The sequence below is a fragment of the Passer montanus genome, unplaced genomic scaffold (assembly GCF_014805655.1).
Source record: "Passer montanus isolate IOZ18808 unplaced genomic scaffold, ASM1480565v1 scaffold71, whole genome shotgun sequence".
Classification (NCBI taxonomy): domain Eukaryota; kingdom Metazoa; phylum Chordata; class Aves; order Passeriformes; family Passeridae; genus Passer; species Passer montanus.
This window is the reverse complement of record NW_024372259.1, coordinates 3356340-3376835: the sequence shown is the minus strand read 5'-3', so window position 1 is coordinate 3376835 and position 20496 is coordinate 3356340. Positions and strand designations below refer to the sequence as shown.

The 20496-nt window shown below is 39.1% G+C and overlaps 1 protein-coding gene across 3 annotated transcripts in view; it reads left to right on the top strand.

Annotated features, from left to right (window-relative positions):
- The window catches only part of KIFAP3 (kinesin associated protein 3), a 68614-nt gene that overhangs the window by 16841 nt on the left and 31277 nt on the right, over positions 1–20496 (top strand). For 2 of the 3 annotated variants that reach the window (XM_039730295.1, XM_039730298.1), the window contains exons 11-17: positions 9797–9897; positions 14134–14242; positions 15312–15424; positions 16389–16554; positions 16769–16897; positions 17127–17225; positions 17987–18072. In XM_039730295.1, coding sequence (XP_039586229.1) covers positions 9797–9897; positions 14134–14242; positions 15312–15424; positions 16389–16554; positions 16769–16897; positions 17127–17225; positions 17987–18072 — 803 coding nt within the window. The remainder of the gene's footprint in view (positions 1–9796; positions 9898–14133; positions 14243–15311; positions 15425–16388; positions 16555–16768; positions 16898–17126; positions 17226–17986; positions 18073–20496) is intronic. The other variant, XM_039730296.1, reaches the window with a different exon arrangement.

Here is a 20496-nt window from a genome sequence, read left to right as displayed (position 1 = left end):
TGGACATAAGGGAAATGTTACCCTTTTTCATAATTCTTCCCCAGGATGTGTGATTGGCTTCTAAAGTAAATGCCCTGGCAGCAAACAGAAGAAAACATTCAATGAAAAATAAAACCCCCTTACTTTTTGTTTGGACCAAATCCACTTTGTTTTTCAGTTAAGTGGCCAAATTGAATACAAAATTATTAGTACAGCTCTCTTAAATATAGGCACAGCTTGTGATGCATAGTCTTCTAATAAGGGTGCTATTTTATGGTGCCTCTGAGTTGTTTCTTAGCCTTGTGAAGTGAGACAAATAGTCCCCATTTGCCATGAGAACAAACAGCAGGCAGCTTGTACAGCAGGGCCAGCTGAGTGCTGCTGTGGGGGTTAAAGCAGCCTGAAAAGCTCGTGGGGGAGCCCTGTTGAGAAGCAGCTCCTGGCAGCATCCCTGTGTGGTGGGCAGTGCTGGCATTTCTGGTTCCTCCCATCAGTGAGGGATCCCTCTCCAAGGGTGCAAATTACAGGGGATGCTGCAAAAGCTGTTACAGTGGGAAGGAACTGTGTTGCTGCTGAAAGAGTAAAAGGAGTAGGACTGAGTCTGTGCAGGGAACAGATATTTTTTTGATGATGTATGTGCTCATCTCCCAGAGCTGCTGGACAGTTCTTAGGTGTACTCGGTACATATTGTCTTGAAATGCCATTTCCTTCTCATTCACTCCCCAGTGCAAGCCATGCTGAAAGAATAAAACCCATTATGCTTGGAAGTCAAACTTAAGTATCTCTTCTATCTGCTTTTAAAAATTGAGGACTGAACACATCTACTGGTGAGCTGAAAAGTGGGTGGGTCACAAAACAGGACTGGTTGCAAATCAGGCCCAAACAGAACATGGAGTGCAGAAGGGTTGTGCAAAACATCTCACTGCACCAATGAGTACATGAGTGCAATTTCAGCACAATGAGAACCTATCCTCACCTCTGTCAAGTCTCTCCAGCTTGCCCAGCCCCAAAGCTGTTGACTGGAGAGGATCTTTCGCCAAAAGCAACAGGGTGAAAGTCTTTGCTCTCCCATCATTCACTCCCCAGTGCAAGCCATGCTGAAAGAATAAAACCCATTATGCTTGGAAGTCAAACTTAAGTATCTCTTCTATTGCTTGCAATTACAATCTGCTTTTAAAAATTGAGGACTGAACCCATCTACTGGTGAGCTGAAAAGTGGGTGGGTCACAAAACAGGACTGGTTGCAAATCAGGCCCAAACAGAACATGGAGTGCAGAAGGGTTGTGCATACAGCTGTGAAAGTGCCACACAGTGCCAAGGTAGTCAATCTCAAATAGATTTTAGGTGGTGAGGAACACCCTGGGTTATGTTTTCCAGCACAGACTACAGTGGCTGAAAGCACTCTGGCTCTGTGGATTTCTGTTTCAGCCAAGCAGGTGAGTGTTGCACAGCACTCTGAAATGCAGTGTGGGCAGCCCCAGGTAGCAACAGTATGGTTTTGCCAGTCACAGATTGTGCCCAGCCACTCTGCCTTATTAATGTGAGCATCCTGGAATGATGGTCTTAATTTTTCGGTGTTCTAAGACTTAATATAAGAACATGAGAAGCAATAGCCACCTAATTTTGGATAAAAATTCACGGGCTGTGGAAACTCCTAAGTTAGACTTCTCTGACTTGCTTATTTAAGCTGTAGAAGCCAGAGCAGAGAGTGGCACTGACAGTCACATTTAGTCCTCAGTGAAGAGCCTATCTTCACTGGATTCATTGATAGAATCTTTTCTGGGAACTGCTGAAATTCCTCTGATATTTTTCCATTCTTTACAAGTTGGGTTTAATGAGCAATCAAAGAATTGCCAAAAAGCTGTATGTTGGGCTTCTTAACAATCAAGGCCTGATATGGTATGTAGCCAAGCTGGATTATAAGGTGACTGCTGTTTAAAAAGCCAAGTAGTACTTTGCTCTCTAATTAACGGAGTGCTGTGGGTTTTTAGTGCTCTATTCCTTTTATGAAAGTTTCTTTTAAGAAGGCTTAAAGTAGATGTGCTCTCTTTATGAGTTCACTTGGCCTTTTTGTAATGAACTTATTATGGAGCTTCACACATCTGTTGAAAAATGGAGCTTCTTATAGGCTACTGCAGTGTTTTTTCTGACTTTAATAGGCCTCGTTTATCCTATAAAGAAACATACATTTTCTTACCTGATCAAGTGAGCAAACAATGAGGGTCAGATGTGGCAAAGACCCTAACAAAAAGCACATGTCCAGCCATCAGGGTGAGGTAAAGTCATATCGGGATTGCTTGAAGTTATTAATGGCAGTAAAATTTATGCTTCCTCCTGTTTTCCCAATTAAATTGAGAAACCTTTTTTTCCTAAGGTGGCTCTGCAGCAGCTGGTTCCAATACTACTTGTGTGAATATTGCCTGGGGTGTCTCCATTCCTTTATAGTGAAGGCTGGCTGAAGCACATTAAGTAACAGTTCAACTACAGGGACCAGTCTGTTGGAAAGCAGCAATTATTAAGGGATTTATTTTAATGGTAGTTTTTTTATCATTTGTGGTGAGTATGGCCAAAGCCTAAAAAAAAAAAGAAAAACCCTCAACAACAAACAAAAAGAACTCTGACACAAAAAAAACCACAAACCAAAAACATCTCTTAACATTAATTTTCAAAATCCTTATTAGAAGTGCAGATAGACCTAAGCATGTCTGAGTGATATGAGGAGAGGAGAGGGGGGTGCACAATGTGTCTTAGAACTCAGCACTTAAATTTAGATACCTTGAATGTGGCAGCAAACTTTAAAGAGGAAATTCTAATTTTGAGAAATACAGAACTGAATGTAGAGACTCATCACTGTCAGGTGAGTGCAAGCTCCTTGCTGTGGTGTGCTGGTCACAAGTGCTTGTGTCAATTTACCTGTGTTATTGGCTTTTTTTAGTGAACATAATAAACTAACTTCGTGTGTGTTGACTGAAAATAAAAATGCTCATGGCAGCAGCAAGGACAGGAGTGGAGAGATGGCAGGAATCTGAAGATGAAGGGGCTGAGTTGTTGGAAATTCTTTGAACTCACAAATGGAAAAGATCCCCTGAGCCAGTATTTCTGTTGTGGAGCTTACAAGATGTGAGTGATTAATTCAATGCTTTTAATGGTTTCTTAGCCTATTGCAAGAGCAAATTAATATTTAACAGTAAAATGTAAATCTAATCTTCTGCTGAACTGTTGACATCTGAAAGCTTTACAGAGCTTAACTTGGATGCCTGAAGCATGACAGAACACAAACAACTAGTTCTGGTTTATTGGATAAATCTTAATAAAGAAGGGGTGAGGCACTTCTGCTAATCTTCCTGATCTGAAGAAGGCCAGGGTGGAAGAGAGGAGCACCTTTCCCAGAGCTGCTGTGAAGGCTGCAGGCAGAGGGGTACCCTCAAAGGACCATGTGGAACAATTTTGCTGCTGGGGTAGACCTAGAGCTCGTGAGGATTTTACAAGGTCAGATGTAAGAGAGAAGGTTACGCTCTGCTTTCCTTCAAGACATGTGGAAGCATCTTAACCCACAAGTTTGTTCCTTACTTAGGAGTTTCTCAAATGCTTGTTGCAGTCCAGGAGACCAGCTGTAGATTCCCCATGTCTGCAGTTGCTGAGGTGAGAAACACTTTGTCAGTAGGTAATATTCTCTTCAAACCCTTTTAAATGGGTGCTTGAAGAATATGGAGTTCAGCTCTTGCTATGTGGAAGACTCAAAAGCTCAACCAATATTTAAATCCACTTTTGGGGCCTAGTAGATTTGAAGCTCAGCTTTGTACTTCAGCATCTTCAAGACGGGTAAAACCAGTTTCCATTTCAGAGTGGTGAATCATCCCTTTCTCAAGGCAAGAGAACCCAACCTTGGAGGAGGTTTGTTCCTCCTCCAAGCAGGAGCATGTTGGAATCCAGCTGCACCATCCATTCAGAGGAGCACAGAAAACCTCCACCTATTTCCTTTCCCTCTGAATGCCAAACTAGATTAGAAGGGTGTGTTTAGATCCAAAAAGTCTCAATATTTTCTAGTAATTTTAATTGGATCAGTTGATGTACTTCAATGAAATCATAGTACAGATATGGCAATAAATATGCATGTCCTGTACATTTCCATTTAATCTATGTAGCATAGTGGAGACTTCTAGAAGATCTTTGCTTAGAATTTTTTCCACTTTGGAAGTGTGTGTGTTTCCTTAGTTTGAATCAGACTGAGAACTTGTTCTGATTTCCAGTTTCTGGTAATAACAGAAATTTTCTATCTCTTACTTTTTTTCTTGGTCATAACCTAACCCAAAACATAATACTTCTGTGGAAAAAAGAGAAGCAGCTTTACCTTCTTCTTTCAGGGATAATCCTATTGCCTCTTGATTTCTGTCTAATCTGAATTTTTAGTTGTTTTCTTTCTGCTTTGTGAGGTGTATGGGATATTGCAAGTAATCAGCTTTCAGTTCCTGAGTGAAGTCATGGATTCAAGTATGATTGGCTATGGCCCATCCTCAGGACAAAAAATTGGTATGTTTTGCCTCAAAAAAGGACACACAATTACAGCAGCGTGTTAATTACCAGTCTTTCTGAGTGGCAGTGGTTACTGAATGTTTTTCAGTCTGTCTTGCATGGTGTTCCAGGCAGAGAAATGGAGCATGAGGTTCCAGACATGCAGCTGTTTTTTCTTGTGCTGCAACATTAAATAACTCAAATTAGTTTTTAGTCCTTTAGGATTCCTCACTAAAGTTCTTTCTTTGTTTCCTAGGAAAAAAAATTGTAACCAGGTTTCAGATGTGGCATGTGCTGAGTTCTTTGGGTGAAGAGGAAAAAATCCCCAAAAAACTAAACCCCAAACCCAACCATGGCAACACTGATATTTTAAATTAGGCTTATGCTATGAAGCCAGTTTTAAATAACATAAAGGGGGCACAGGAGGGGTTATTAGTATGTAATTACTATCATAATGTTTTATTTACAATGTCTAGTCTCCTTGAGTCTGAGCAGATTTGAAAATTCTTTCAGTTTCTCTTGATAAAATAAACTGATATAGTCAATATGATTTATATTTACATATGTAAATCAAACCAATATGTGTCTAGAGCACACATGGACTAACTCAGTCCAACTGTTTCAGAGCTGGCTGTGAGGAATGATATGGGGTAGAGGTAAGTGGAGATATCTTTCTATCAGTTTTTTCCTAAAATCACTGCTAATTATGATACATTTGAATAAACTCTTGATTAATCTGTTTTCTGACATTAGGGTGATACAGACATAGGTCTGATATTCAGTTTGTGGCATTTCTAATATCTAGATTTCTTACTTGCCTAATTCTGCAGCAGATCACATTAGGGTGTTAGAGTTTGAAACTGAAATAATGATTCACTCTGCTGTTTTAACAGGTATTTATCTTCATTTGTGTTCTGGTTTCAATTTAGTGTTGTTAATGTTTTGCACATGGGTGGGATAGGGCATATTTCATATCTAATGTGGAGACATTGATTATTCCATTAGAAGTGATGGCTGCTGGATTTACTGAGAGTGTTATATTTGAATAATTTAGTCCATAATTTATATTCTCCTCTTTACTTCAGCATTTGAAAGCTGAATGCTGCTGCTGAGACTGGCAATTCAGTTTTACAGCTTTAGGGTTTCTCTTTTTGTCATGGAGCTAATGGAGGATTTTTTTATTTTAAGCTCACAAAGTCAGCCAAAATGTAGGACTTGATCTTGTGATCAAGAAATAATTTCTTTTTCTTTAGCCTCTGCTACTAATACTATTTAGATCTTTAACCATAGTAAGAACTAAACATGGAATTCAGGCTTTGGTCCCCAGAACTGGCACATGGCTTCTTATTAATGTTCAAAGGCTAAAAATCTGAAGCCATTTTGAACTCAGAACCCATCATGTATTTATTTCCCTCTCTAATTTGCAGAAAACTAGTTGTGAAAACAGCCCCAGGGACCTGATATTTTTCCATCCCATCTGCTCCAGCTGAACTACAGCTGCAAAAAAAAAAAAATCTTAAGTATTGTTTCTATAAACTGTTGAGTGTATTTTATAACACAATAATTCCCACAAAATCAGTAACTGCAGTTAATGACTGGTTTGTTAAGGCATTAACTGCACTCAGCTGGGAATGACCAATTTCTCAGGAATGGCTGTGTAAGAACTAAGGCTAATTCAGTTACACTTTCAAATAATTATTTGGTTAATTAATGGTAGATTCTGGTGGAAATCCTATCAAAGTGCTTGTGACCCCCACATTTAATATCCAATGAGTTCATTATGATTCATGTTTTATTATAAATACCAGAAGAATCCATAATGACTAGGCCATTATTTTCCAGGGCTGCCCTTACTGCTTCAGGCCATTTGGCTATTCCACCTTCAGTCATAAAAAGCTTGATGCTCAAAACTTACCAGCATTTGTAGGCCACAATTTTCTGGCACCCCACCAAAACTTTGGTGATTTTTATGAACACATTTGGCAGAGATCTGTTTTTTGGGTTTTTTTTCTCTTGCCTTTTCTTGTTAGGGCAATAATTGATCCTTATTCTGCCCAGTCATAAGGAAGTCTTCCTTGCAATGTCTGCTTTTTCACGTGTGGCCTTCAGCAGTGGTCAAAAATAGCAGAAAAGGTATCACTTGGGTGCTTTGGAAAGCTGTTTTCCAGCCAGCTGCTGGGCAGGATTTGAAATTTTTACAGCCAAGTCTTTATGCAATGCTTGACTCAGGGTTAATTAATTAGCCTTCAGATGAGTAGAAAATAATTAGAAAAAGGAAGCTTGGTACTGACATATTCAAGTAATAGTCAGCAGCTGCCAATTGATATTTTTGGAAGTGAAGTACCAGTGTAAAAGGATGAGAACTGGCTTGGTAGGTTTTTCAGAATCTGTCACTTCTTCCCCTTGTGTGTAACCTTCAGGCTGCAGGTGATGCTTTGAGTTTAAGATGCTTTACCTGCTGTGTCTGTCCCTTTCCTAATCTTCAACCAGCTCCTTCTACGTGGTCCCCAGTCAGCTTTCCTGCAGGCTGTGTGCTTCCACGTGAGCATGAGGTGAACAGTTGTGTTAAATCGTGGGCTTAGGAGCAACCACCTCCTCTTGACTTTCCTGCAGTGTTTTACTCTCTGGATCAGGAACTGTCCCTGTTTTGTGTGAGAACTTACAAAATCACAGGGTTCTGCTTTTCTTTCCTAAGTGCATCCATAGGGAACATAGAACAGTGAAACTTGCAGACATCAGCCTGAAATCTCTTCCTTTCTGGGAAATTAAAATTAAATTAAACTTTGAAAACACATACACCATTAAATACTTAAAAGGTGGGTTAGTTGCAGACTGTTTGCTTTCAGCTTTTGTTCTGTAGTTTACTTTTATCCTCAAGTTAGTAGAATTCACTTGTTTTACTCACAATTGAAAAGTACTTCCTTGCTGAGGCTGTGCAATGGTTGTTTGTGACTTAAATGCCTTAAACCCTTCTCTGTTCCCCCTATTGACAATTGGACAGGGCAGTTCAGGGAAAATGGGTCAGGTAACTGCACAGCAAGGAGGAATTTAAATTCAGTTCTTCTCTTGCAAACTGTAGCTGTCTTTGACTTTTGTGTGTCATGAAATGTACCTTTGAAATGCTACTTTTGGAGAATGATTTAAGTGCTGGTCATTAGAAAGCAGCTCTTTAGGACTTCATTCAGATCAAATACATTTATTTGGACTCCACATATTCTTCACACTTTAGGTTGAGTATCTGGGTATTTCTGATTATTTTTGGTAGTTTTGAAATGGAGGCTGTCATTTAGCACTGACACCCAAGGTGGTGTTCAGGCACCAGGTTATTGTGACCAGCTAGGTTTTTGAAAAAAAAGGGGTTAGAAAATCATGCAGTTTCCTCTGAGAAAGAAAACAGAAGGCTTTTACTGTTATATCAGCCTATTATGGTTGAAAATAAGCCACTAATATTGCCAAATACCAGGAAGCTGCTGAGTTACCAAATGTAAAACTGTACCTTAGCTGATGCTTTATGTTAGCACAAATGAAACTTGTAAAAATAAGGAGGAAGAAAAAACTCACAAAGGACAGAGGTTAAACAGTAACATTTAGCATCATTCTTGTGAATGGTCTGGCAGTTTGTATGTGCTGAAGGTCTGGTCAAACTTCATTCCAGTTTTTCTTGTTGGTGTTTTGGGGAGCTTTTCTCTCTTTTATGCTGGCTTAGCTTTTACTTCACACAGTTTCCTGCATTATCGAGCTAGGTGTAATTGTAAATTGAGTCTTGTGTTTGAGTCCTAAGTATGGGCATGGAGTGTTAAGAGCAGTGTAAACAAATTTTTTTTTTTCCTTTGACCCATGAAATTTGGAGGAATAATTTCTTCTCTAAACTTCTAAATTTATATAGAAGAAACCTTTATGTGGGTGAAGTTTTTTTCATGAAATTATTGTTTTCCCAATGTTTCTGCAGGTGAATAGATAGGTAAGGTGACCAGTCACAGGAGAAGCACTAAAGAGAACACACACTTCATTTTGTTTGCTGGTACCTCCTGTGCTTTTATTTTCATAATTATCAGAGTAGCTTTCACATTTGGGCATTACCCTTCCTCCTGCTATTAAATGTATGGAAGATTGTGATACCAGTTATATTTTTTCAAGCAGGTAAAACTCTAAAAAGATTTGAAAGGTCAGCTCTGATTTTAGGTTTAACGTGGCTAGGAATACTTCACTCACTTGTATGGCAGCTGCTAGAGGGCTTTCATGAGTCTCTTTGGATAACTCAGTTTTGAAAAGGGCTCATTCTCAGGATAAAGGCATCGTATCCTTGCTGCTCAAAGGAAATTCCAGTTCCCAGTGATGTATGCAGAAGGAAAATGTCCCTGTTTGAGGTCTTTGTGCTTTGCCAAATTATTACACAGATATTTTCTGACTTAGCTTAAATAGAAGTGGGAGGTGTATTGCTGATGAGTTGTGTAAGAACTGTGAATGAATCTGGCGTTGGTGACCTTATTACATCCTGGTTTAACTAATGTACGTGTTGAGATGCAGGGTTTATCCCATACATAGCCAATATCCTGCTCCTGCAGGGCTAGAGGAGTACTTGAGAATGCTCAGTGGGTTTCAGCAGTGAGTCAGAAGCAGATTTGTCTGTGTTGTTCTTTAACATTTGTATGTTTGTGTAAGTTGATTTTATAGAACCTTTCAGTTAAATACTTCACACCCCACTCACATTAACTGCTCCGGTTTTCCTCAGGAGTCTTTCTCTGTTGTAAATATCACTATGAAAATACACTGATGTAGTGTTTGATGTGTATAAAACACAAAAGGCACCAAAGGGATAATATTGTTATTTAGGAGAGTAAAACAACAAGTATTTCCTTGAAAGGCAGTGGATTCCTTCTACAACACCTCTTACTTGTAGTTCTTATTTTTCTCTCTGGCTCTGGTGCATTCTTTATTAATTTCAATAGGCATATCCACAGCTAAATCTTAATTTTCTAGCTGGAAACTGATTAAGCCTTTCTCTGGATGGCCAGTCATTATTAAGCATTCCTTTCACAAAATAAATACCTTGCAAAGTGGGGTTAAGGAAGTGTTTTGAGGTGCTGGGAAGAGGAAGGAATATTTACCATTGCCCTGGTTCCCTCTTTGCACTAATATGTGGTTCATTTGGCTAGGCCAGGCCAAGACCCTTTCATTAACATGTCATTTCTGATTTAAATTTTCCCTCCATTAGCCACGATTGTTCTGCTTTTCATTTTCCTCCTTTGAGTATTTAACAACAGCTAAAAATTCTCAGAGTAATGGCTTTTTTTTCTCCTTCTAGGAAACGAAAATAACAAAAAAGTAGCGATTTGCATTCTGTATCACATCAGCATGGACGATTGCTTTAAGTCGATGTTTGCATACACAGACTGTATCCCTCAGGTAGGTGATGAGCTGGTAAAATCCATCTTCCCTCCTGCTCAGAGTCCCTCCCTGGCTCATGGCAGAGCTCGCACTGACACCCGCAGGTGACAAAGGGAACAGCCACGCTGCTGCTTGGCCCCGAGGCACCCCCTCCTCAGGCAGGGACTGTTCTTTGGGTTTTCACGGTCCCCAGAAAAGCTGAGGTGACCGATCCCTGTCACTGCTGCTGACCCTTGAGCTGCACCGGTGAACTGCTGAAATTACAGGTGACCTGGAGGATTCCTACAGAAGATTGGGAATGCTGGAGAGAGATTAAAGCTTGTGCAGAGCAGCTCCTTAGGGAACGTCGTGGAAAGTATTTCCTTTACAGTTTTAGAAGGCATTCTTGCCTGATCCCATTGGGTATCAAAATTTCAGTGTCTCCAGTATCGCAGGATATGAACTGGAAACCAGCCAAGGAGGGTTACATTCCTACATGACAATTCCTTTTCCAACTGCAGGCATGTACAGCAAGGGAGACTTGATGACTGTGGAAGGCTCTTCACTGATCTTTCAGCCTGCATTTTGTTACTAACTCATTGACTCTAGCAGACACAATATCATGGGGTTTGGGGCTTTGTGGGTATGTTTGGTTTTTTGTGTGCATGTGTGTTGTTTTGTTGGTTTGGGTTTTTTTGTTTTTCTTAAGTACCAAGTCCTCTCATACTGACCTTTTTCTCAGCCCTGGCGAGGTTGGAGTTGAGAAAGCCTGTGTTGCCCAAGTGTAAAAGCTCTTTGGTAGATTTTTCAGAATTGCACCATGGTATCTTCTTTCCTGCCAAATGGGTTTTTAACATCACCGACTTCCAGAATGGAAAGTTGTCATGGAAAAGTTACCAGAATGTTTCTGGTCATTATCTTATGGCAAAATCGGTGAAGTTTTTCCACATACAAGATGATTTTGGATAATAGAGAGGGGAGAACTGGTGGGAATAACTAATATATGTTACAAAGTGGTCTTGTAAACATCTTGCTGTCTTTTCTACCACAAGAAGCAAATACTTTTTAAGGCATTTGTATGATATAAGGGACCTGTTTGTTCTAGCAGTTACCAGCCAAACTCAAATTCCTGCACCGGTGTCTTAGGACTTGCTTGTGATGTGTTTTCAGGGAATCTTGGTATGACTCCTGGACCCCCAGTGCTTACAGAGCTGTGTCCAAAGACTGGTGGAGCAGCAAATAATTCTGCTGCCTTCACTGGGCTTTAGTGAAGTAAACAACAAAGCTGGAAAGTGTAACTGTGGCTATTGATGCTTCACAGGTCACATCTGCACACTGTTCAAAAAGAAGCTGAGCAACCAGAGCTGAAATTGTACTAATGAATGTTCAAAATTAGGATGGTAGCAGAAAGCATTAGGAAGTGGATAAGCATCAGGAAAATAAAATGACTGTTTTAAAAGGACTCACTGCTATCTAATTCTACCCAAGAAACCCAAAATCTCTTTTCACCTGTGGTATACGCCCTCACGTGGGTTTGTCTCTTTGAGGAAAGGTGTTCATCAACAGATACTAATTAATGTTTAGCAGCAGTAGAAAGTGCTTGGAGGAAGCAGCCCCTGTGGTGATTCTGGCTGCATGAAGTGCTTGCCCAGGGCTCGCGCGTGCTGTCCCGGGCAAACATCCTTGTGGATTGCAGGAGTTAGTGGGTGCTACTCTAGTAACAGTTAAAAGTGAGTATTAACAGTTCATTCTTGTTTAGACCTCAGCAATGCGTGTTTTGTTTAAATAGGTGCAAATGCCATCCAGATGCTTATAAAAGCCTTTATTGGTAATAACCTGGCCAATCAAAGGGCATGGTTAGGCAGTGATGTCATGGTGATATTTAATATTTTACCGCAGAGCGGTGTGCAAGGTTCTCCAAAGCTGCCCACATGTTTTCCACCACGCTTGTCCTGTTTGGGCCCTCTTTGATCTCTAAGCTTCTTTTCAGCTTAATGCTGGTAAACGTCCTCTCTTGACAGCCCCCTTTGCTCCTGTCCGCCATTATCTGCTGAAGTTCAGAAACCAGAGCATCACTTCAAACAGCGGAGTTGGGAGTAGCCGCGCAGGAGAGATTCCTGAGGCATGCAGTTCTGGCATAATCATTCAAAGATGTTGGAGCTGGGCTCGGGGAGGGGGTTGGACAGAGGTGTATGTGAACACAGAGCTGTGGGGGTTGGCCTCTGGTCACTGGTAAATAAGTGAAGGCAGGTGCCAGAGAGTCTAGACACAGTGATTTCAGTGCTGGTCTGTGGTATCTGATACTCAATATGGGACTTGTCTGATTGAACACTACTGCCTCTTCATTGCACATGCTGCAGTCTTTTTACTGCCTTCCTGTTAAATCAGTAAAAGATGACAATGGACATAGTAAAAGCAGAACAAATTTAATTTTAATATTTCCTATTTGGCAGCAATTACTCTTCCTTTTGAAGTGGCACAAGAAGCAATCAAATTAAATGAAGACATAATGGGAAACATGGAACTCGTATGAAACTATTATTTTAAAATTTGAACGGCTTTAATTGAAACTGGATATATTTTTTCTTTTATAGAGAAGTAGTTCAGTAATTAACAGTGTAATCCCATCTTGTTAAACATTTAATTTCCACAGATTTGTATTGTGTAAGTAATGAGAATGTTTCCCTTCAAATTATTTGAAGGGTTTTAAAAATCTCTTTTTAAAGGTTTTGTAACAGAAGAGTTGCAGGGGGTGATTTTTGAATGCTCGTGTTCTCCTTGTTAAATGGCAATTTTCTTCTCTGTTAATTCCCTCTTATGTGACTGTCAGGCTTAAGGATTTAATAAACCAGGGATTTTATAAGTTCTTAAAACAACCTAGAGAAATCTGATTCTACCTTTCTAAGAGAAGGAGGAAGAAATCAATGATAGCTTTTAAATGAGTACATGAAAGTCTCAGGAAAGACATAAATAGCCATGTTGTAATGTAGTTTTTATTTTGGGGGTTTTTGGTTGTTTGGAATGAGAGCCTGATATCTGATAATAGGTAAGCATACAGAATGGCTGGAGTAAAGTAATTTGGAGGGAATTCCTGCAATCCTATTGTTTCTTTTTTATTTTCTCCTGTTTGAATGGATTCTTCACCTACTTTCTCTAGCTTTTAATGCATTACAAACTTGTCTTTCCACCAGGGGGCAAGCACACAAATATTTAATGCTTAGTTAATAATTAAATTTAATGATTATTTGTTGCTTTCTTGTCTTCCCAGCCCTTTCTGAGCTGCAGTTTTTGTACCTTATGTCCTGCTTATCTTTAGGCTTAGTTGTTTCTTCTTCAGTAATCTCAGTCTTGTTTGCATTATAATCTAACCATGCCTTGTGAACTGAGTGGGTTTTAGAAGCAAACAGGGTGCTCTCCCCCAGCCCTGAAGTTGTGCAGGGCTTGTGTGCCAGGACTGGAACCTGAGGGAAGAGAAATGGGTTTATTTCAGTCATGTTCATATACTCCAAATGCCATTTCAAAACCAAACGAGGCAGGATAGCCAGCCTGTGATGTAATGGACAGTACAGGGCCAGGTGTGTAAAATGATGGCAATCCATGGGTTAGGAGCCTTGGGAATCACCTGGGAATTCACTGACATTTGCTGAACTCTTTGAACAGGATTACAGGTGATTGTCTGCTTGCATTAATGTTAGCAGAAGAATGGGATTGCTGCTGAGGAGTCTGTGGGATGTGGCAGTGTTCAGCTCTAGCTGGAAGCTGCAAAGAGAAAGAGCAGTGCTGCAGAGACAGCTAAAACTGCCTATCAGTGGAGTAACTCACTGCAAAATAGTAGTAGAATCATTCTGCAGTTAAGTACCTGTTTAGAGTCATAATTTTATTAAGCTAGTAGGTATTAATCTGACTTTCTGCAGAATTAAGTTGTGGGGTTTTTTTTTTCCCTATATGAAATTCACCTAAGCTTTCAAAATAAATTTATCCATTCACAAATACTAAAAACCAGTCAAACAAAAATTTGAGTGGTAGCAATAAAATGTAACTAAGCCAAGTTAATTTAAGGTGATGAGTGATTGCCATTTTTGGCACTTTGAAGGATTGTTATCCCTAAATAATGGAGCTATACATGTTGTGCCCCTGACCTTTGTAACTTTCACTGTTCTTGCAGAAATGCTGAATACAAATTTTTAAAAAAGGTATTGTAGTTGATATCCTAACACTGCTTTTCTAATGTTGTGGAAAGATTAATGACCCAAATGTGCTTGTGTTTCTTGGCAGTTAATGATGATGCTTTTTGAATGTCCTGATGAGAGAGTTGACCTGGAACTTATTTCTTTCTGTATTAACCTTGCTGCCAACAAAAGAAATGTGCAGCTTATCTGTGAAGGTAACTGGACTGAGGTTTTGCTGGGGGCTTTAGAGATGACAACACTTTGTGTATTTTCCTTTATTACACTTACATATGTAAATTATGTATACTTGAGTTATTTTTAAATGTAGATATGTATTTTTTAAAAATAAAATGCATCTGTTTGGGTAATGATTGCAAGCAAATAGCCACATCCTGCTCACAATTTGCTCTTGGTGGCAGGAATGACACTTGAGGGAGATGCCCACACCTCTTGTATATGCACACAGTTCTGAAAAACAGGCTGATAACATTACTGTGGAAAACTGTAGCTGTATGGAGACATCAGGATTTTATTCTGCCTGATGCCTAAAATTTGTCTTTGATTGGTGTTTCACCTGCCAGTATCAAATGAATAGCAGTGATGTCTTTCAGTTGCATCTTTCTATTAATTTTTTTAATATAATTGAGCTTCTTTTGCCTTCTAATATTTTGATTCATGGTCTAGATAGTTCTGAATTTCTTGCAGTAACTCTGGATTGCTTTTAAAGTTTCATTATTTTCATACTCGCAGTTTTAAATTAAACAATATTACTCAGTAGCTCCAACTTTCACTTGTTCAGCATTTTCCCTAGGAACTGCTGCAGTCACTTACTGGCCTTCAAAGGGGACAGTTGCTATCAGGAAATTCTGTGGCCTGAAATTCCTCTTCAAAATTCTGTGCATAGCTCTGTAGTAGGGGGAGCAGGGAGATCCAATGTTATATTAAAGGTGAAAGTCAAGCTAGCAGCACCTTTTAGGTAGGCAAGAGTAAATAAAATGGTAACACTGGAATTTGTTCTGTGTGGTCAAGTACTTCAGATCTGTTCCCATGCATTGATCTTTGGTAAATAAACTTCTAAAACCATAACAACATATTTATTCCATGGAGTGGGAAGAGAAGTCTCTGTGCCTGGACTAACTGCTGTGCACTTTTTTATTCTAAACTTTTACATCTTAATTTTAGGATGTAAAAGTTTAGACTATGCAGACATGCATTTGTGTGCATGTTGATTTTTGATCAGCCAGTACTTGCCTCTTTTTTTCCTAAGTGTTAGTTTCTTCTCAGGAAATGGTTTGAAAATGCTCATGAAGCGGGCTTTGAAGTTTAAGGATCCGTTGTTAATGAAGATGATCAGAAATATTTCACAACATGATGGGCCAACTAAAAGCCAGTTTATTGTAAGTATTAGGTCTTACCAAATGTGATCTCTGTTTTTTATCCTTCTGAAAAATTCTGGTTCTGGAGAGCTGCTGTGTTTTGTTTTGTAGGGTGTCCAGTTTAAGTTTCCTTGTCTGTCCTGGGGTGATTTATGTTTTGTTTTATAAGGCTATCTCAGCTGGTAGATCAGAGTTTGGATCCCCCACTAAGGGGAAAACAGGTCTTAAGCCTTATCCAATAAGTTTCAAAACAAACACACAAACCCAAGCAAACAAACAAAAATGCCCCAGCTGCTGGGGTGAACATCATAACAATTGTTATCCTAAATTTCTGCTTTTGGACCTAGAGAGAGAAATGTGGTGCTTTTTTTTTTTTTGTCCCCACTGTGCTAAGTGTGTTTTATTTGTGTGTATTTTAAATATTTAATGTTTAAATATTGAGCCTGTAAAGCCAGCCTTTCAAAAGAAAGGAGGAAAACACAACATTGTAATCATGGGGATTTTAAACATACTCTTACAATGTGGATCGAATATCAAATTGTCTTAAAGCAGTATAAAATAAATAGAATTATTTCCCTGTTCATGTCCTCAGAAAATTTTCCAGTTATTTGTTAAAATCTTTAGGTAAAGAACTCCATTACTACCACTAATGCAGGGTGGTTTTCTCACTCTTATTTTCCTTTTTTTCTAAGAGCTTTTTTAAACTCTGTGTTGTAGTAACTAACTTTGTGTTGTAGTAACTGCTTTTGGAACATTGAAACAAACAATCCACATTCCTTGAAAGTGGAAGGATGGAGAGGAAGAGTGCTGAAATGTTTTCTTGGATTATTCATCAACTGGAATTGAAACTGCCTTATTAGTCCTTATTTCAGGAGCAAAGTCTCTTTAGTTTTCTTTTGAGGACTAGCTTTAGTTTGGCTGAGATGTGAGTTCTTCAGAAACCCAGATTATTCGTTTGTGATGCTTGTTGCTGTATTTTATTCAGGAATATGTTGGTGATTTAGCAGCTCAAATATCAAATTTGGAAGAAGAGGAATTTGTGATTGAATGCCTGGGAACACTTGCAAATTTGACCTTACCAGAGTTGGACTGGGAACTTGTGCTGAAGGAATACAAACTGGTTCCATATCTGAAGGATAAGTTAAAACCAGGTCTGTACAAAGTTGGGTTGGGCTTCCAAAGCAGAGTCTCTCAAAGATTATTTAGAGTGCTCAGAGTAGAGACCATTTACCTTTATGATTTGTGGGTTTTTAGGAAAACATAACACTGAAGAATAGAATCATATGTGCAGATAAATACACAACTGCCAGTAGATTAAGAATTCCTGAGAGAGGTAATACTTCCTACTTCTGCCTTGTGCCTTAGCAGGTTCTGCTGAGGATGACCTTGTTCTGGAAGTGGTGATCATGATTGGGACCGTGTCCATGGATGACTCCTGTGCTGCTCTGCTGGCTAAATCTGGGATCATCCCTGCCCTCATCGAGCTGCTGAATGGTAAATGGGCCACGTGTGACCTGTGCACAGCAGGAGCTCTGACTGACATTGCAAGGCAGGGTTGGTGTTTGTGTGAGGAAGGAGCAGCAGTTACTCTGTTAGTGATAGATTCTGAGTAGTGGTTTTATAGATTTGGGGTTTCCCACACTTTCACAACTCTTTAACCATCAAAACTCTTTAACCATCTATTTGTGAGGTTTGAAATTGTGGTGGATTTTTCTTCTTGCAGCTCAGCAGGAAGATGATGAGTTTGTCTGCCAGATCATCTATGTATTTTATCAGATGGTGTTCCACCAAGCCACCAGAGATGTCATCATCAAGGAAACACGTATCTTTTTATGGATTAAACATCTAGAATTCAGCACTTAATTTGCCATTGCTGGGGTTTGACTCCTGTTTCTCTTGCAGTAACCTCATGATCTCAGAGGTTTCATTGTAAATGTTTATTCCAGCTGAAGAAAAAACCCAAACAGCCTAAGCATGTAAAGGGACTGTAAAATTAATAATAAGGAATAAAACTTAGTTTGCTTTGAAGCAGGAAGAGGAGTAGGAGGGGGATCAGCTGACTCATTACTTGCTATCCAGTCTGATTTACTGTCTGAATTTGTTTTGCAAATCATAATGAAATTCACAGTTCATAGAAGAACATATGTAGAGCATAAGCAAACTTTTTGTATTGCACCATTATACAAATATCTTGCATGGTCTGAAATTTTTTGGGCCTTAACTGAATGTTGAATTTTATTGAAGCATTCAAAATGGGTTGAATGAGCCCTGGGAGGAATAGCAAATTAGTGATTACATTGCTAACAATACAAAGAACACTTGTTCTTTTTGCCTTTAATCTCTGTGGAATATCTGAGAAGCCATTTGGGTGGTTGTTCTTTGTGTCCTCTTTGGATTCCTAGGTTGCTAGCTTAAAAAAAAATTAAAGATAAGAAGGTGCTAATTCTGGAATGATAAAGCATTTGAAAAATGCTTTCTTGCTACATGAGATGAAAAATTCCTGCAAATTAGTGAAATTTGAAGAGCCCAGTGTTGTGAGGGAGGGGAAAAAAAAAGTTTTTCTCCTTGACAGCTGCTGTGCAGAAGCTCCAGCGTACCTCATAGACCTGATGCACGATAAAAACGCCGAGATCCGCAAGGTCTGTGACAACACTCTGGATATCATAGCGGTAGGTCTGGCTTGCTTCACCCTTCCACAGCCTCTTACACAAGAGAATTCTAAAAGAACTAAATGTATTGTGAATTGGAAGTATTTTTCTTGTGCAACTTTCTAATCACATGGATAAAAGATGAATTTTCAGGGCACAATGACAATCGTTAGGCTGTGCATTAAACTTCCAAAAAGTGTGTGTGTACTTTGCAAATTCATACAAGTTAACTTTACACTTTTTAAAAGTGCTTTTAGCCTTTTATAAATTAATCACATTACATAAGTGTGCCAAGCTTTCATTATTTCTTAGCTCTCCAAACAAATGGCTCTTGTTACCCAGCAGCTTTATTCAGCTTCTCTGCATTGCCTGATGCCAATATTTGTTTCAAAAAGAAAATATGGGCAGTGATCCTGATGCTGGCTGTTCCCTTCTGAGGGAGCAGTCACTCTAATATTGTCTTCACCTTTTGGATAGGTTTCCTTTAGCTGTGTAGCTTAGTTTGTCCAACTATCCATGGATCACAGTCAACTTTTGGAGCAGTTGTATTACACTGCTAAATTGGAAAAAAGAAATAATACTGAATTATCAGATGCTGTTGAGGATTGTAGTGACTCTCCATCCTTTTGGGTATAGAGTAGCTGTCATGAAATTAAATTTTATAGTCAAAAACAATTTAACTGAGTCAAGAGCAGCAGTACCTATGGCTTTTTCAGTCATCTACATTGTTCCTTTTTCAGTTTAATTGCATGTATTGCAGCCTGTTCTCTGAAAGGTTCAATATAGTTTAAGGCCTAACTTACACTGCAAAATACTATATATACTCTAGTTTGGCTTCTTCTATTATGCTTACTAATAATGTCTTCTAATTTAATAGTGAAATAACATTTTCTGAACTGGAATTCTTCTTAGCTGGCTCTGTCTTTTCTTCATGGAGGTATGGAATGAAAATTTGCTCCAGAGGCAGAGTTGCTGTTGGTATTCATTAAGGACTAGATTTAAACTTAGATGAATTTGCACTTAGTACTTATTTATGATGGGCATTATGTTCAGTTTAACACAATCTGCTATTTCTAGGGACATCTCCAATGAAAACAGTGGAAAGACTTTTTTTTTTAAATCTTCTGGATGAGGCTGGACAATCTGAGTGCATCAAACACTTGTTCTACCTTGAGGCCAGTGCAATTTCCAAATGACTCATATTGATTTGTTCATATGGGGAGGCTTTACAGTGAGGTGTGTTGTAATATTATTAACCAAAATTTACAGAATTTAAAATAATAAACATAGAAAAATACAGTTTCATATTCAATATTACCATCTGAATGAAATGTACTTGGCTTTTTTTTACCTTCCTACGAACACAAAATCTTTATGGTCCCCATGAGTCAGTGAGGAGCGCTAAGATCATGGATGGGAAAGGCTCCTCAACTTGCAAAAAGCACTGGACTGGACTTTCATGGCCTTGAGGAAGAATAAGGGAAGAAGTGATGTGGTACTCGGGTTATTGGGGGAGGAGACACCAAACACATACTGAGAGCAGCTTGCATGGTGGTAAATTTATATTTTTCTTCTTAAGTGCCATGCTTAGAATGGTGTTAGCTGGTGAGTCAGGAGAGTTCCTTTTCCAAGAAGGTTTTCTGGCTTTATTATCTGGTTGTTGGGGTTATAAACTGCATAAACACCGTGCCCCTGAGGGAACAGGAAACATAATATGCTCTCTTTCCTGGAAGACAAAGAGAACCACTAATTAATTAATTGCTTTCTCAGTCATGTTGGAATCTGGTTGCACTTGTGTCTCTCAGTACAAAAAATCACAAGCAAAAAAGGCAATGTAATCTAAATAGTGATGGTAGGAATTATAAGAGAGTAAGTTATCAGAAGCTCAGATCTTGCTAGGTGTTAAAGGAATGTTACAGCAGGTTGTAAACACAGAGTTGTTTGGTTGGGGGGCAGTTTTATACCAGCAGCGCCTGCTGAGGTGTCTGAACAGTCTCCAGGAGTGATGGAACTTCTTATCTGTGCTAAATCCACAACAAGCAAACCTCCACTTCTCAGTCTTGTACACATGCTGACAGGAGTGGGTCCTCTGATGGAAATCAGAAAATAAATGTTGGGGAGTAGATTTGAAAATAATTTCTACTCAGGGAGACAAATGCTTCTTTCACTCATCAATGAGCTGTATATACTGTGATTGAAATAGCACTGGAGAAAATCACATGGCTTATAAGCCTTAGGGGAGAAATGCTTTCTGTAGTAAAGTAATTGTCACAGAAATTATGGAAATGTTACACTAGTGATGATTTGTTTAATATAGCTTGGCTGGACTCTGCCACTGATGAACTGAAACAGATGTGCTGCTTTAGCACAGTATATACTGGGCAGTCTCAGCTTTGCACTGGGAGAAGCAAGATATCTCTTTTGCCAGAAAACGTCTGAGTTGAT